Source organism: Emydura macquarii, unplaced genomic scaffold (assembly GCF_026122565.2).
Source record: "Emydura macquarii macquarii isolate MOO-44397 ecotype Brisbane River unplaced genomic scaffold, CSIRO-AGI_Emac_v2 contig_1790, whole genome shotgun sequence".
Taxonomy (NCBI): domain Eukaryota; kingdom Metazoa; phylum Chordata; order Testudines; family Chelidae; genus Emydura; species Emydura macquarii.
The window spans coordinates 22,631,526-22,647,626 of record NW_027131927.1 but is presented as its reverse complement, the minus strand read 5'-3'; the positions used below and the strand labels follow the sequence as shown (position 1 = coordinate 22,647,626).

Here is a 16,101-nt window from a genome sequence, read left to right as displayed (position 1 = left end):
AGAGCGGTGGGGGTCTCCTCGCTGCAGCAGGCGGCTCCCGGGCTATCCTGAGAGCGCGAGGGTAGGCACTGGGGGGAAGGACAGAGAAGCGAGAGGTGTGGGGGTGTCCCGCGCGCAGCCGGCACGAGGGGGGAGGGCTGGAGCGGGGTCACGGAGGACTGTCTCAGGCGGGGGAAGGAGAGGCGGAAGGAGGGAGGGAGGGACAGGGAGCCAGGCGGGAGGCGGAGCGGCGGGAGGAGGCGGCAGCGCTGGGAGCCGGGCACTCGGGAAGCGGAGGTGGATTAAAATGGCCACCGGCTGCTCCGGGGAGCGGTCCCGGCTGCTCCTGGCGCGTCCGCTCGGCCCGGCCTTGCCCTGATGGGGGAGAGAGGCCAACGGGGCCTGGAAGCAGCAGCAGCAGCAGCCGCTTGGCCGCAGCGGGGGAGCCGGCCAGGGAATTTCCTGCAGGAGCGGCAGCCTCGGGGATTAAAAAATATAATAAACCCCCGCGCGTGCGGGCGGAGCTCGGACCCCCCGGTGAGTGCCGTCGCCCGTCCCGTCCCGTCCCCGTGCGGCTCCCCCGGCCGGCAGTTGCTGGCTGCGCTTTGTCGGTCTCGGTAGCCGCCCCTCCCCCCCGCGGTCAGGCCTCGGCGGCGGCTCCGCTCCTCATTCCCGGCGATGCTGCGCCGGGAGCCGCCGCCTCAGTCAGCGCCCTGCACCCGCCAGGGCGAGGGTGTCTCAGGGACACCGCGCCGGCGGGAGAAGGTGGGGGGCTGTTGCGACAGGTGGCGGCACTGGGGAGCGGGGCCTCGCTCGGGGGATGATGCCGATGTCGATGCCTCCGGCCTAGAGGTGGGCAGGTAAAGCCCGGCTCTGTTGGCGGCGGGGAGAGAGCTGGGACGCGAGCGCCGGCGGAGTAGAGCCGCGGCCCTGCCTGCAGTGATTTCATTAACCCTCTGTCTGCCGCCCTTTGTTGTTCCCCAGTGATTGTTCCGCCCCGTAGGGTTGTGGGGAAGGAGCGGATAATCACGGTCCCTCCTCCCCCCACGCAGCCTGAAAGGCAGCACCTTTGGCTTTAGTCTTTGGTCTGTGGGAAAGGAACGGGTGTGTACTTTGTTTGTTTGTTTGTTTTATTCGTTCGTCGCAGGAGTGTGCTCGTCGGCTTGGTTGCCCTGTAGGGGGAGGAAGGAGTGGAACCTGGATTAAAAAGCAAGGAGGAGTTTTCTTAATGTCCCTACTGTACAGGGGATGAGAGAAGAGTCGTTTGGAGGGGTCCTTCATGGTTGTTATCCCGAGTTGCAGTTCGAGCATAAATTAGATTTATTTCTCATTCCAGAGAAATTTAAATTGTTGTAGGCCACACTCCTATAAACTGATCTGCAGAGGTAGACCCCTGCACCTGCCTAGAGCCCTGATAGCTTCAGTGTGGGTGTTGGGTTCACACACCTGGATTGCCTTGAAGGATCAGGGGCTTAGTTTGCAGCCTTGATGGCTGCATGGGAGTGTTGGGAATGGTTGTGTGGGAAATGTCCTAAAAAAGCAGAAAGATAGCAGTATACAGAAGGAAAAAGATCTTCCTTTTGCTCTATATGTTTCATAACTAATTTAGTTGAAATGTTTCAATGGACAGTGTGGTGGTCAAATACTTTAATGTAGACTTGTGCATAATGTTTTTGTCTTTGTGGATTAGTTCCAGATTGGGTCCCTGTAAAATTTTGAGAGATGTTATGTGATGATAGCAAGAAGCAAATTTTTCATTTAAAAAAAAAAAAAAAAAAAAAAAGCATACAGCTATTACTTAAAATGTTCTTCATGTATCTTCTGTGGCATGATGCAGTTAAGATAAAAGCAGTAGAGCACCATGAATGGTATTTTGAAATGTAGTATATATTTTGTAGGAATTGGACAGGTTCATCTGCGTTGCAACTTAATTTGTGGTTTTAAGTTGTCTGCTTTTTTAAAACTGTTTTTTTGCATTTATGTTTAAGCGAATGGGACTTAAGCATGTGCTAAAGTGTGTTGCTGAATCAGGGCCTAAATGACACCTTTATTTGTTTCTATTAATAGTAAAATGATGGAGAGAATTGATTGACAGTTGAGGCAGAGTTGTCTTCAGGTGTTTGATGGATTATAATTTTTAAGCTTTTCGGTACATGAAAGACCCAGGAAGCCTTAGCAGACATGTGGTTAGTGTTAACAGTAAAAGATAATTGTGTAATAACTTTTTTGTTTTAATTTTGATTTTTAGCTGTTTAAAAATATAAGACCATTGTTCAATGTTTTAGATCCAGCATAATTTGCAAACATCTCATTTTATTTAAGCTCTTCAATAAACAAAAGTAATGTACATTAAGCACAGGAAGTAAAAACATCCAGAATGGTGGCATAAATACTGTAAATGAACCAAACCCACTTCTTGTAGTGTGTGTAGGACTATTCTAACTAGATTGCATAGGAAGAATAGTTTCAAATAAGCATTACTATCTCCTATAGTTAGAAGCCTTCAAAACATAATTATGGAGAGCTCTGAGAGAGTTATCCTAGTAAAAACAAATCAAATTAGTAATAATACAATTATATGTAACTTTCTTCACTTTCAAACTTACAGTACTATTAAACACATATCCTAAGGATCTTTCAGTCTAGGAGAAACCCAGAACCTGTCACAATTTAAGACTTAGTTATGTTACATCCTCCAGTGAAAATATCCTGCAAATCCATCTAACCCCTAATACAGTGTATACCATTTACCAGAAAGAGTGGTGGTGGTTTCATTTTCTCCCTCAGAATGTGTAGGTGTACACTTACACACACAAAGACAAAACAAATATGTGTTATCATTTAAGCTAGATTGAAGGAGCATATAAAGTGAGTAGAAAGCAATACTGAGACTCCATTTGTATACTACAGCTATAGTTCATAAAATTTCATTGAGTATATGTCTCAGTTAAGATTATTACTTTTAAAAATTCCTAGCATACAGCACAACACTTGAGTCATAATTCCAGAGCCTTCTGTGTTCCCGCGAGTGTTTTCTACACATTCGTCTGCCAAACATCAGGCCTCCTCTGCCTTCTCTCCTTCTGAAAAGAAGTAAGTGTGTCCATCCATCATAGGAAATACACAGTCAGCAAGAAGAGTAGCATCCAATCCAGTGTCCTTCAGAGGTTACTTTTTGATGTCCCCTAAAAATTCTTACACTTGATGGAATGTATTCCAAGAAGCAATCTATTTCCCAACATATAATACCTTGATTAGTTCCAGAGGGGTAGCTGTGTTAGTCTGTTTTTAGCAAAACAGCAAAAATTCTGTGGCACCTTAAAGACTAACAAATTTAGTCTTTAAGGTGCCACAGAACTCTCCTGTTTTGCTAATAGCTCAATTGTTTCTCTGGCTCACTGAATAATTCATTCCTGCTGAATCACAATGGGACTGGTGATTAACACACTTGAAGTCACCTTTTGGCCCTCAGTTTTCACGAACAGCAAGGAACCCAGAGTCCAGACTACTGGATATCAGAAAAATGATGTTCTTCTGGAGTCTTGAATCTGTTTTATTTTTTTTAAACTTCTAAGTTAACAGAACTTTTAAAATCCAAGATGTTGGTCTCACTGATATGCTTGATACGTAGTTTCTTAGGCTATGCATCAAGAACAGACTAACTTGTAAATATTTTTGTTTTTAAATCAGGTTGCATGTTATTGAACAAATGTTAAAACCGTGATGCAAGCTAATACTTCTTTGTAATTTTACTAAATGATTTAATACTAGTTGGAGTAGACTGACAAATCTTACTAGATATAAAAATCCTTTAGGATTGCTAATACCTAATGTATTGTATTGATTGTAAGTAATTATATGTACATTATAGTTAATGTAATGTTTGGTTGACAGATCAAATCCATGCTGTTTATCAGTAATGAGTTTTAGCATTGAAATGTTGATTTGTGGGTGTCTTTTTTTTTCTTTTCTTTCTTTCTTTCTTTCTTTTTTTGGATTTAATCTTAAGATTTGCTTAAAATTCAGTGGTATCTAGCTAGGAGTGGTTGGTGAGCTAAGTAGCCTTCAACTCAGGTTTGTCTGATTTTAGTTGATAGCTGGGTTAGAGGTCAACTACTTTGATAGACAGAAAATGTAATTTAATTTGGGTCAATATAAGACAGGTTAGGACTATTTTAGTGTAAATGTAAGTTCATGGAAATGCCACTTTACACTTCGTTCTAAGAGTGGACAAAAAAGTTGTAGGAAAATAAGAGTTTAATGGTTTCAGTGTAGAAGATAAAAAACAAAATCTTACATATCTTGGGGAAAAATGCAAATTCAGTTACTCCAGTTACTTTGCATAGGCTAAGGCAGAGATGGGGAGATGTCTTCAGAAAAGGCAATGTGTAGAAGTAGAAACCAGGCTTGATTCAACTCTCGCTGAAGTCAGTAGGGATCTTTCTTGTTGATTTGGCTGTAGTTGATTTCGGTCTTGTTTGGTGAGGCCTCTACTCTAAGAGAAAACCCATGATAAACTTTTATTTTCACGTAGTAGTGCTTTAAATTTTGTTTTAGAGTGGTCCTTTGAGGCCCAGTCAGTATTGGGTTATCCCATTGTGCTAAGTGCTATATGTTCATCCTAAACTTAGTGCACCAGATGTGCCTTGATCTTTGGATTTATAATATGCACAGGCTTCTAACTCCTAAAATGGACACCCTGTTTATTAAAATTTGAGTCTTGCCAGTTTTTTTGCATTTTTGGAAGACACTTCCTCATCATAACCTTGCCCAGGCTTGTAAATATTTGTGGAAAATGATATAGCAAATATCATTCAACTGATTAGATGCATTATAGACTCTGTCTTCAGGTGTGGACACCTCTTCTGAAGCATTGAGTATTGGTACTGCTAGAGACAGGATGTTTGATCAAATTGGAATCTTGTACATGTTGGGCACAGAGGAAAAATCCCCACAACTTATTTCCTTCCCTCCTCCTCTCCCTTAGCTCTTTATTTTGTAGTTGTGTTAGAAACCAGTTAGCCATGGCTAGTGGTTTCTCATGGGGTTGACCTGAATTTTCATTGCTTGTGTGTATATGCTTTTAAAGAGAAGTTATGGAGTTCACATAGGCTTCTGCAGATCAACTATGCAGGCAAACGGCACTGAAGAAGGAGGCAGTAGCAGGTCTCTTGCCTGGTGCTGCTGACTGCTGCTGTAGTGAACCTCCAGGCACTGGGGTAGGGATTTTTGTAAATGATTTTTATTGGTTTCTATTGCAAAATAAAGGACTTTTTTTTTTTTTTTTTTTTTTTTTAACAAGAAAAAACAACCCATCTTTGACTCTTGGCACCTCTTGCTGTAAGCATGTGACTCTTCCTCTTTTTTTCCATGACCAGGCAGTGATTATTTTCAAATGATTTACTATGATAAACAAGCCCTAGTTATAATTTACCAAAATATTTTATAATCACACTTGGTTTGGAGATACTTAAAACTGTAGGAAAATCTATTGACAATTTGCCATGTCATAATAGTTTTTCAGCAGCCTCTGAAACTGAGCGATTTTAATCATTTCAGAACCTACAGTTTGAAAAATATGATCAGATCTTTCACTTCTTTAGTGTAAAAGATATTGCTGCATAGTATAATTCTTCACAGATTTTCATTTTCAGTATCGTTAGGTTATTTCCTATTTTAGTCTTTAGAACATACTTCGGTGTATTTTTAAAAAAACAACAACATTTAAATAATTGTTGCCTTCAACTAGTCTCTGTAAATTTTAATATCATAATAATTGGTGGTAATTAATGAATTTACTAAGTAGTTATTTGATTTTTGCAATTGAAAGTTGTCTATAATTTCCTTTTTTTTTTTTAAATTTGGTTTAATCCTTAAATAGTGGTGGTAGGAGTCTCTTTGGGCTTCATTGTTTTTGTTTTACAGTAAATAATCGCTTGTATCTTCAGCAATTTATTCCTGAGATGCAAGGAAGAGTATCATGGTATCAAGAGTTGCATGCTAGAATGCACAAAGTGTTGGCAATAAGACATACAGCACTTAATGATTTCCAGACAACCTTCAAGTAATTTAAGTTAAAAGTACCTGTCCATGACTCCCAAGTTACAAACCCTAAAATAATGTTTTTTAATGTTTGGGATTTTTGCAATATTAGTCTTCAAGTATAAACACTTGTGAGCAAGGAAATTCGTCACTTTGGTCGCCCAAGCAGTCATAATTATCCATTAGTGAGGGTCAGAGAACCAGAAGAGGCTCAGACCATTTTATTGAGGAACCCAAAATGCTTTTAACTACTTGGATAAGTTTACCGAAAGGTGAAATGCAGCCACATCAGGAGTGCAGTGTAGCATACTATTACATATTCAGCAGTATAGTGAAGATGACTACTGAATTGGAATTACATGGGTAATACTTAGATAGGGAGAATGTAGTTACCTCAGTTGGAATTTGTCCAAGATGCTTGGGTTTACTTATGCTTCCAGAAAGCACAGTGGATTTGCAATAACCAGGGATCATAGAGGGGGGTGGAAATACAAGTGCATTTGCCCTGAACTGTGGGATAGGGGATGGAAGCTTTGAGAGACATATTACGGGAATTAAATATGCCTTGCTTGTCCAGAAGATATCTAAAGGAGATATGAAAACAGTGTACAGCACTTTTACTATTCCCTTCACCAATTTTTTTGGATCATATGTGCAGTTTTCATCATAAATGTTCCAAAATGTGGATGAGAGGAATTTATTCTTGGGCTGGTAAATTTTAATGACAACTTTTCTAGGCAGATGGATATAGCTGGATGGTGTAATGTACAAAAGAGGGAAAAGTATTGTTTTAAAATGGATTATGGATATAAACCAGGAGTAATGGGATGACTTTAAACAAATGAAAGTGTAGACAGCATTGTAAATAGTTTCCTAACTAAGGTTTGTTAGATTGGGGAAGTGGAAACCATTACTCAGGTTGTTATAAACTAGACAGAAAAAAGCACTGGATGCTGTACTCGAACAATCCTGTGCTGCCATGGAGCTAAAGTAGTTGGCTTTATAGATCTCTTTCCTCTCTAATCTGTTGTTTAAATACTAGACACTGTGGAATTTTCACTGAGGAAAAATAGTTATCTGAGAGGGCTGACCTTGGAACAAAAAAAATTAATATTTTTATTTCAAACTAATGTTATTGATAGAAAAATGCATGAGAGATGATTGTTCTCTGTGCACCTGGATCCACTGTCATGGACCTTTGCCTCAAACTCAAATGGGAGTTTGAGTGGCAAAAAGATTGCATGATTTTTTTGGGGCCTCACCCATGATTTTGGAGTGCCTGAGGTTGGCAATACTGAGAGTGCCAAATAAATAAATTCTTGCACTAAGAACCTCCCCCTTTTTCTTTCCCTATTGTTCCTACTGTTTGTGCCCTTTCAAAAAAGTAATACATTATGAACTTTTAGTTTGCCTTCTTGTTTTTGAGCATTTAGGCTCGACTCGGGTCATATTGTCAAGCTTTTCTCCACAACCACAAGGGCTAGAAATGTACTTGATTTTTAAATAAAATCAGAGATTCTCACCTAACATGACTCTAGGAGCTCTGGGGTTTTAAGAAAAACACCAAATATATTGAGATATATGATAAAATTGCCGGGAGTTGGCAACACAGCTGCTTATTACCCGTCCCACCATTAATAATGAGTGAAACTATTTAAGTTCAGATTATTCTAGAATTTAGTTAGATTTGTGGAGGCAAAAATGAGTCTTCTAAAAAGAATTTCTGAGATAAAAGTAGACAATGTTTTTCTCTGAAATAGTCATGTGATACTGGAACTGATGTATTTTTGGTATGCCATCACAATTTAAGTGCTGATGCTCTGTAGTCAGCAACTTTTTTAGCAATAAACTACAATGCAAATATAAAAACTCAGTCTCTGTGAATCTCATCTAAGAGGATGTTAGTAAGCCTGTTAAGGTTTGTGAAAGTTTTTTTTGTTCAAAATTTGAAGCAACGAGGATCAAGTATTAGATTCATTTTTAATTTAGGTTTTGAGTGGAGTAATAAGCAACAAGGGAATATTTCTTCAAGCTTTTCATTTTTATGGAGAGTTAAAGGTACAGCACCAGAACATTTTCTTTTAAGTCTGTTTTACTTTTAATGTGATGCATTTTGGTAACTTAAATATTTTGCTTTCAATTTCTCACATTTAATTTAGTGGGTTTTTTTAAGTATTGCATCAGAAAAAATGGATCTTTTTCCTGTACTATCCTTACAATTTATAATGCTAGAATGAATGTATAGAGCTCTGGGAATCTATGCATATAGTACTAGGAAACTGGCTAGATCCTCAGCTGGCTGGCATAAAAGTTAGAATATCTTCACTGACTGGTTAAAGCAGCTGAAGCTCTGGCCAACTGTTGACTTAAAGGCACCTATCTATATATGCATCAAAAAATTGCTTCTGTGACAAGAGAAGACATGGGGCAAGTGCACACAATCAATATTTGTGTAATGAACCAGAATTGTGGTATACTGTACTTGTTTGTTTTCAGTTCTCGCTCAGCAATATGTGTGTGTTAAATAAAAGTTTATAAACTCTGGAAAACATCGCTGACCATGTAATTTTTCTTTCAAGACAGGTTAATTTTTAGGAGAAGCTAGTTAATTATATCAAGTTTAAAATAGTATTATTTAATACATGGTGTATTAGGAAGATTGGTGTCAACATCTTCTGGCAGAGGCAGAATAAATAAAAAATGTAGTTTCTATTTTATTTTTCTACTGTGACTGTTTTAATCGTAGTAGCAGGAAGGGGAGGGGAAATGAAACAACTTGCAGTTCTCATTTCTATTAGAAATCATTGTGTATCATGCTTTACATAAGTGTTAAGATTTCAAATGAGAACACAATTTATTAACTGTAATACATACAAATATACTAATTTGAGTTTGAATTGTTTTTAAAAACTACATTGTTGTATTTTCATTATTAATTGCTGGTATTGCAGAACGTGTAGCCAAGATGTTTTTTTTTCTCTTGGCATGAATCCAGTGACTAGGTCAGAGAAGCACAGAGTTCAGCTATAGCATCTACTTCCCTGCTCCATATCCTCAAAAAACAAACAAAAACCCAACAACTAGCTTGTAATAGAATTCTCCACTATCCCAACTTTTTAAAAAGAAACAAACAAACAAAAAAATCTAGCTATCATTGAATATTGTCTTGATAACTACTTAACTTCTCCAAACAGAGCTAACTGTAAATTAACTAATCAAGAGCATGCTTAGCCATTTGCAAAAATAATTTCCTTCTCTCTCTTCTATTTATTGTTTAGCTTTAAAAAAGGGTATACAACAAAAATGTTTACACTTTTTTTTTCTATTTTGGAAAACAGTAAACTCCACTTTTAAGCTTTTTTTTTCCCCTTTAAATAAAGTGTTTTTGTAGCTGCTCATGTGAATGTAACTTAGTGCTTAAAACATAGGGTTTTTATGTTAGATTTTAGTTCTATTCCTGACTCTCCCTGCTTAGTTCTGTGACCTCTGACTTAGGACACTTAAAGCAACACCACCAACTTGAAATTTAGCTAGTTGAAAAAAATAGTTAAAATAGTTTGATATTAGACTTAACCCTGAATCCCTCTAACAGTATAGTTTTTACAATTTGTTTCTTATTTAAAATGATTTTCTCTCTGTTGCTGTGAGATGCATCCTCAAGTCCTAAGTACTTCTTCAGTGCAACTCCAGAGGATTCAGGGTAGCAAGTTCTTATGCAGAATTGGGGCCAAATTTGACTATCAATAATAGCAGCTGCTGGAGAGAGTGGATGTCGACCCCTGTTAAGTGACAGGGGTATTAACCTCTTCTACAAACCTGACCCATGTCAGATGACTGGGATCATGGGGGGGAGGGAGAGAGGAAGACTAGTCTTTTACCAAGATGCCAGTGTATCATGCCTTTGTATATGGTGTCAGAAGTAATATAAAGTTGGTTTACAAACAAATAAAAGCAATTTGAAGCCCCCTGAATTCGTCAAACTGCCTGTAAGGGGTCCTGGCACAGAGCTGGAGGAAGTGGTTTCAGTGCTTCCAGTTTTTCCTGAAAGCATGTGATATTGGAGATGGTGAAATCCTCCACTGGCTGTATCTGACTGTAAAATATTTGACTGTAACTGTGTTTTAAAATTAGAGTTAGTGTTGTAACTTCTGATAAAGTTGAAAATAATATATGGAAGGGGAGGAGGAAGCTTAATTAAGGTGTCATTTGCAAACAAAATCTGCTCTGAATACTTGTAGTAGTTTTCTGTGACAGACTGATTCATGACATAGGCCCTCAGGTCATGATAACTAAACTTAACAATGTGTTGCAAATTCAGTGCAGTAAGAGAAACATTCTTTTTCTCTGTTGGTGAGAGGTAGATAATGTTAATAAATTAATACAAATCAAATGAACCACGTATGCCCTTTCACTTTTCTTTTCCTCACTTGAAGCACATGTTCATGGAAGTTTGCCTGTAGTTTAGGGGTGGAGGGTGTTACCAGATTTTCCTTTCACCTTGTGGGTACGCTCATTTATTAGGGTTACTTTCCTGGAAAGGGGTGTATGTGATTCTATTAATGTACTGCTTGTGTTACTGGCGTGTTCATATGGCTACAAGTCCCCTCCCAGTGGAGCTATCCTGCAGGACCTAAGGTTTTCAGGGCTGGGTTTTTCCAGCCCCCCCCGATTCAAATTCCTTCCCCCCCCCCCCCCCTCTCTCTCTCTCTCTCTCTCTCTCCAGATTCACAGAGTGCGTCTGAGTGGACTGAGCTATCAGCACTCTCAGCTGACCCCTTATATGTCCCTGAACTCAGCAGGCTGGGTGACACAGCACTTTCAGCGGCCACCTTTATATGCTCCTTTGCACTGCACCAGAACAGAGCACACTTCTGAGCAAGCTGGGTCAAACAGCACTTTCAGCTGCCACCCTTGTATGTCCCTGGACTCCGCAGGCTAGGCAGAACAGCACTTCTCAGCTGCGCCCCTCTCCCCCCCTCCACATATGCCACAGGTTCAGCACGTCGCTATTCCCACTCTCACTCTACAGTTGTTCTAGTAGTAACCCCCTTGATGAGCAAACCCCATAGGATTTTTGGGCACTCCAGGGATCTTTGGCTTAGGTAAAGAAGCGTTGCTGCAGAGCAAGATATGGAAGCCAAGAACACAAAGGAGTAAATGAAGTTTGGAGAGAGAGACTGGCAACCAGTGTGATTCTAATAGTTATTTTACTGCCAGGCATATCAAACTTATGATACTAATAGTAATAACCATACAAGGAGAGACAAACAATCAAACAGTTACAATGTTACACAATTTCAGTTGGGATACTGGAGAAAGCTAGCCCAGGTTTGATTACAAAAGTCATGTGTAGAAAGTTATACCTGGACTGAGAGAGAGAGAGAGAGTAAATTTAGGTCTAAGGGGAAGAAGTAGGCTTAACCAGAGAGAGTGTGAAAAAGTGTTGGGAGGGGATGGGGATGTCGGTGTCTGAAAGGTTCCCAGGAGACAGGCTGTTCAGCTTAGGGTCCGGTGTGCTTGAGACAAGCAGAGCCCCCAACATGATCAGTCAGGAAAAGGTGAAGTCCCAGTGGAACTGATGCAGCATTTGGATCCAGGCATGAGAACAGAGGTTTGAACTTGGGTAGGGGTTTTTGTAGGGAAGAAACAGTGGTTCAAGGGAGAACATTAGGTTTGTTTATGGGTAAACAATGACTCAAGGGAGTATACCAGAGTGGTTTTGTTTATGCTGGACAATAGGAGCTGATCATTCCTGCTATGGGCAATGTTCCTTCCAAGGGAGCTCACAATGCAATCAGGCAGATTCAGTGTTTGGATATCAGTAACTAAAATAGTCTGATAACTGCGGAGTTGGGTGTGTGCAGGTGTGGGTTCATTAACATCAGGAGCAGAGATCTCTCATCATGCAGTGCGTCCCTGCTTTGCCAATCCCAGAGTTCCGTGCAGTTCCTGCTTTGGAGCTTGGTTCTCTATTTGGTATGCTGATTCTTGTTCCATCTTCAATGTAGATGAGGCTTTCTGTTTTCCATTCGAGGTGCTAATCGAGATGTCTCCTTTTTACATTTTTTATGTAGATGAGGCTAGGGGTGTTGCCTTAATCCTGTCACCCTGTTTGGAGGGGTTTAGGTGCGTCTCCCACTGCCTTTTCATTGCTTTTGGTTTCTGTTTCAAGCAGAGGCTGGGGGGTGGCGGGGGGAATTCAGGTGAGTCAGAGAGAGTAGGGGTTTTGCGCCCTGGTTCCCCAAGAACACAGAGCTGACAGGTAACAAGGGGGAGGAGGGAATATAACTATTGTGCATGGCTCCAGTGAAATCTAGTGGAAGCAAAAAATTATGACATTGCTATGAGTCAATACTAACTTTGAATAGAGTTGGAAAAGTATTAGCAGGGAATTAATATTGAATTAACATTAATATTTTGTAAGAGAGAATTAAATAAGATAAGGCTTTTGAGAAACTGAATTATAGTAAAGAACCTCTGAAGTTTACTAGGAGAAATTATAGTCAGGAATTAGTAGACAAGCTTAATTTTGTTATCCAAAATCAGGAAGGGTTGTGGTCTTAGAAATGGTGAATGTACATCTAAATATATAATTTCTTATTCATTTACTTAAGCAACTTTCATTATTATAGTAGAAAAAGATAACCTTGTCTGTCCAAATGCAGAGTGAAAGCCTGATTTATATTTAACACTTCCTTTCCCCTTGTATTTTTTGAAAACACATTTTACTATTCTTTTCTCCACTTACTATAATGGCCAACAGGGCTAACTTGGGGTGACCAGATGCCCTGATATTAGGGGTTTTGTCTCATACATGCAACTATACCCTCCGACCCCCAGAAAAAAATATTGTCCATATTTTCACACTTAAAAAATCAAATTACTCTAATCAGTTTTATAAAACAGATTTGTAAGGAACAATTTTCATTAAAAAAAGCCAAAAGAACATTAACAACTAGATTCTGACATAATAGACAGTATAACTCTGACAGAATGGAGATCTTTTTTCCCTGATTGGCAATTTGAGAGGTAAGATTAATTCAATTTCATTTAAGTTGAATATATGAGAATCTAATTTGCCTAGTTTTACAACAATGAGTTTTTGTTAGTGTAAATTCAATGAAAGAGCAATTTAGGGAACTAAACATAGAATAGTACACCAATTCAATCCTTATGAGTAAGACTTTTTGTTGACTAAGAACGTAAGAATGGCTCTACTGGATCAGACCAGTGGTTCATTTAGCCTGATCTTCTGACAGTGGCCGGTGCCAGATGTTTCAGGGGGGATGAATAAAACAGAGAAAACTTATTAAGTGTTCCATCCCCTGTTGTCCACTCTCAGCTTCTGGCAGTCTAAGGGTTAGGGACTCCCAGAGGATGGGGTTGTATCCCTGACCACCTTGCTAATAGCCATTGATAGGCCTATTCTCCATGAATTTATCTAATTCTTTTTTTAACCCAGTTATAATTTTGGCCTTCACAACTCCGACAGTGGCCAGTACCAAGTGTTTAGGAAGAAGGTGTAAGAAATGCCATTGTGAACAACTTATGAAATCACCTGCCCATAGGGGAAGGTGCTTTCTAAATGTTGTCTTTCTCAGTGACTGGTTTATACCTTGAAACTATGAGGGTTTCCCTTGTATGTCTCTCTTTTTCATGCAAAGTATAGGACCTTCACCACTGCTTTCCATCTTTGTTGGTCTCCTGTTGGTATTGTAGCTTCTTCCCATGTCTTTTTGATAGCTGTCAGTTCTGCTTCTATGTGTATTTCCATGTTACCTTTGGTCTGCCTCATCATCCCTGGCACTGGTTCCAGTATAATTCCTATTATTCGGGTCTTTCTTCCATGTGTGTCCTACCTATTTCTATTTTCATTCTGTAACTTCCTGTCCTATTGATTTCTGTTTTGTCCTCCTTCAGAGTTCTTCGTTGGTGATTTTTTTTTTTTTTTTTTTTTTTTCCCCTGACCATCTGATATCGAGGATTTGTCTAAGGCAGAAGTTTATAAAAACTTGGAGTTTAGAGAGTAAGGTCATAAGATTCCGAGCCTCAGTACCATGTAGTAAGACTGGTTTATATCCCTACTTTTTAAAAAAATTCCTATTCATTGTAACTATGGATGTTTTCATTATGCACATAAACGGCTAATCCTTTTTTTGAATCCCACCTAGCTCTTGGTCTCTATGATATCTAGTGGCTAGATATCATGGAGATATTTTAGTTAGATATTTTATTCTTTTCTTTGATTAGTTTTCAAATTTCTGCCTTTCAGTTTCATTTAGTGATCCTTTTATTTATTATGAGAGTAAGTGGCAGCACTCTATTTACCTGTTCTATGTCAATCATTATTCCAAATACTTGTCATGCCCGTTTTTAGTCATCCTTCCTAAAATAGTCATTTTCCTATGTTTTCATCAGGCCCACCGACAGCAATTCTGGGTCCTACGGCAGAACAGTCAATGTGCATGTCTCTCTCTCCCCCCGGACTCCCACTCCCCTCCCCCTTGCAAAGGGATGGCTGAGGTTCACCTGGGTTTCCACTGGAAGTTTTTACTTATTTACTATGTGCCATGCAGGTTTGCGTGTGGCTGAGGAGGCGGTATCTGCTACCTAGCTTCCTGGGTCCTTTGGACTCCCCAGAGAGATTACTGATGAACATGGGAAGCTGAGTAGCAGATACCACCACCTGAGGCTCCTTGGAACCTACATGGCGCATAATAAATAAGCTTGGCTCAGGGGAGTGGCAGAGAATGTGAGCGGTGGGGACCTCAGGGGATGAGATGGTGTGGAGGAGGAGGATATGTATCTATCCTCCCATCCACCTGGGACCCTTTTAAATCACTGGGCCCCTGGCCAACTGCCCTCTTTGTCCCCCCCTCTTCCGTCGGCAGGCCTGGTTTTCATATTTAAATCTTTCCATGTCTGTGATATTTTTTTGTCACCCTTCTTTATATCTTTTCTACTTCTGATGCATATTTTTTGAGATCGCGTTACTAGAAATGAATATAATATTGCATGGATTTGTATCATGGTATTATAATATTTCTGTCAGTATTCTCCTTCACATTCCTTGTGTGGCCTAATACTTTTTGTGTTTTGGGGTTTTGTTGGGACCACTCTTAGCCCAGTCAAGCCCTCTGGCTCAATGTGTATCTACAATAATGCTATGTCCAGATGATTTAGAACCCAGTAAATGGAAAAGTAAATATGGAGTAAGTATCTACACAACATCCCGATTAAGACAAATGTAGCTTCATAATGTATTTCCATGTGACAATTTTACTGATGATAATATCTGAAAATGTATGCATTTAACTACCTTTTTTTAAAAAGTGCTTTCCCCCTCCAAATATAGTATCAGATAGTTTAATCCTAAATTTGTATTTTCTATGTATAGAGCTTTTCCATTAAGTTTAGATATTTTTAAATGTGAGTGAACTTTTCTCCAACCGGACTCATTAGAATTAGAAGTTGGGATTTTTTAAAAACTATTTCTACCACTGTCCATAGCAACATTGGGAGCAACCTCAGCAGTTATTGCTGGCTTGGCTGGGGCAGGGGAAGAGATGGGGCCCAGCCACAGCCATATCTTCCCCCAGCACTGTTGGACCCAGAACTGTGTAGGAGTGACACTCCCCACTCCACTCCCTTTAGGGGCTCTTGGGCCCATACGGTGCTTCCCCCTCCCACTCTGCCATAAGATGAGAATTTGGAGAGGACAGAAGATCCAGAGTGGAGCCGGCTCTGGGACTAGAGAAGTTTTAGCTGGCAGGGACAATCACAAAAGGCAGCTCCGGGAAGTTTTGCAGCATACCATTGGACATGTCTTTCTACAGTTGTGTTTCTGGAAATTATCTCCTGTTGATTGGCTATTTCTCCAACTCTCTTTATCACTCAGTCTCTTCACCTCAGTCCTATTCCAATTCCTTGTTCAGCATGTTACCCGTTTCCTCCTCTGCCTTAGGTCCCCCTTCTCTTCTGTTCTCATTGTTTAGCTGATCTACTAACTAAAACCCCACCAGATGAATTTGAAAATAATCATAGTTTGCAAAGTATCATGTTTGTTCACTGTGCATATGT

The 16,101-nt window shown here is 39.9% G+C and overlaps 1 protein-coding gene across 9 annotated transcripts in view; it reads left to right on the top strand.

Moving 5' to 3' along the window:
* Positions 1–279: 279 nt before the first annotated feature.
* The window catches only part of WDFY3 (WD repeat and FYVE domain containing 3), a 325,380-nt gene continuing 309,558 nt past the window's right edge, over positions 280–16,101 (top strand). For 8 of the 9 annotated variants that reach the window (XM_067557104.1, XM_067557103.1, XM_067557100.1 and 5 more), the window contains exon 1: positions 280–839. In XM_067557104.1, coding sequence (XP_067413205.1) covers positions 658–839 — 182 coding nt within the window. In that variant the 5' untranslated portion in view covers positions 280–657. The remainder of the gene's footprint in view (positions 840–16,101) is intronic. The other variant, XM_067557105.1, reaches the window with a different exon arrangement.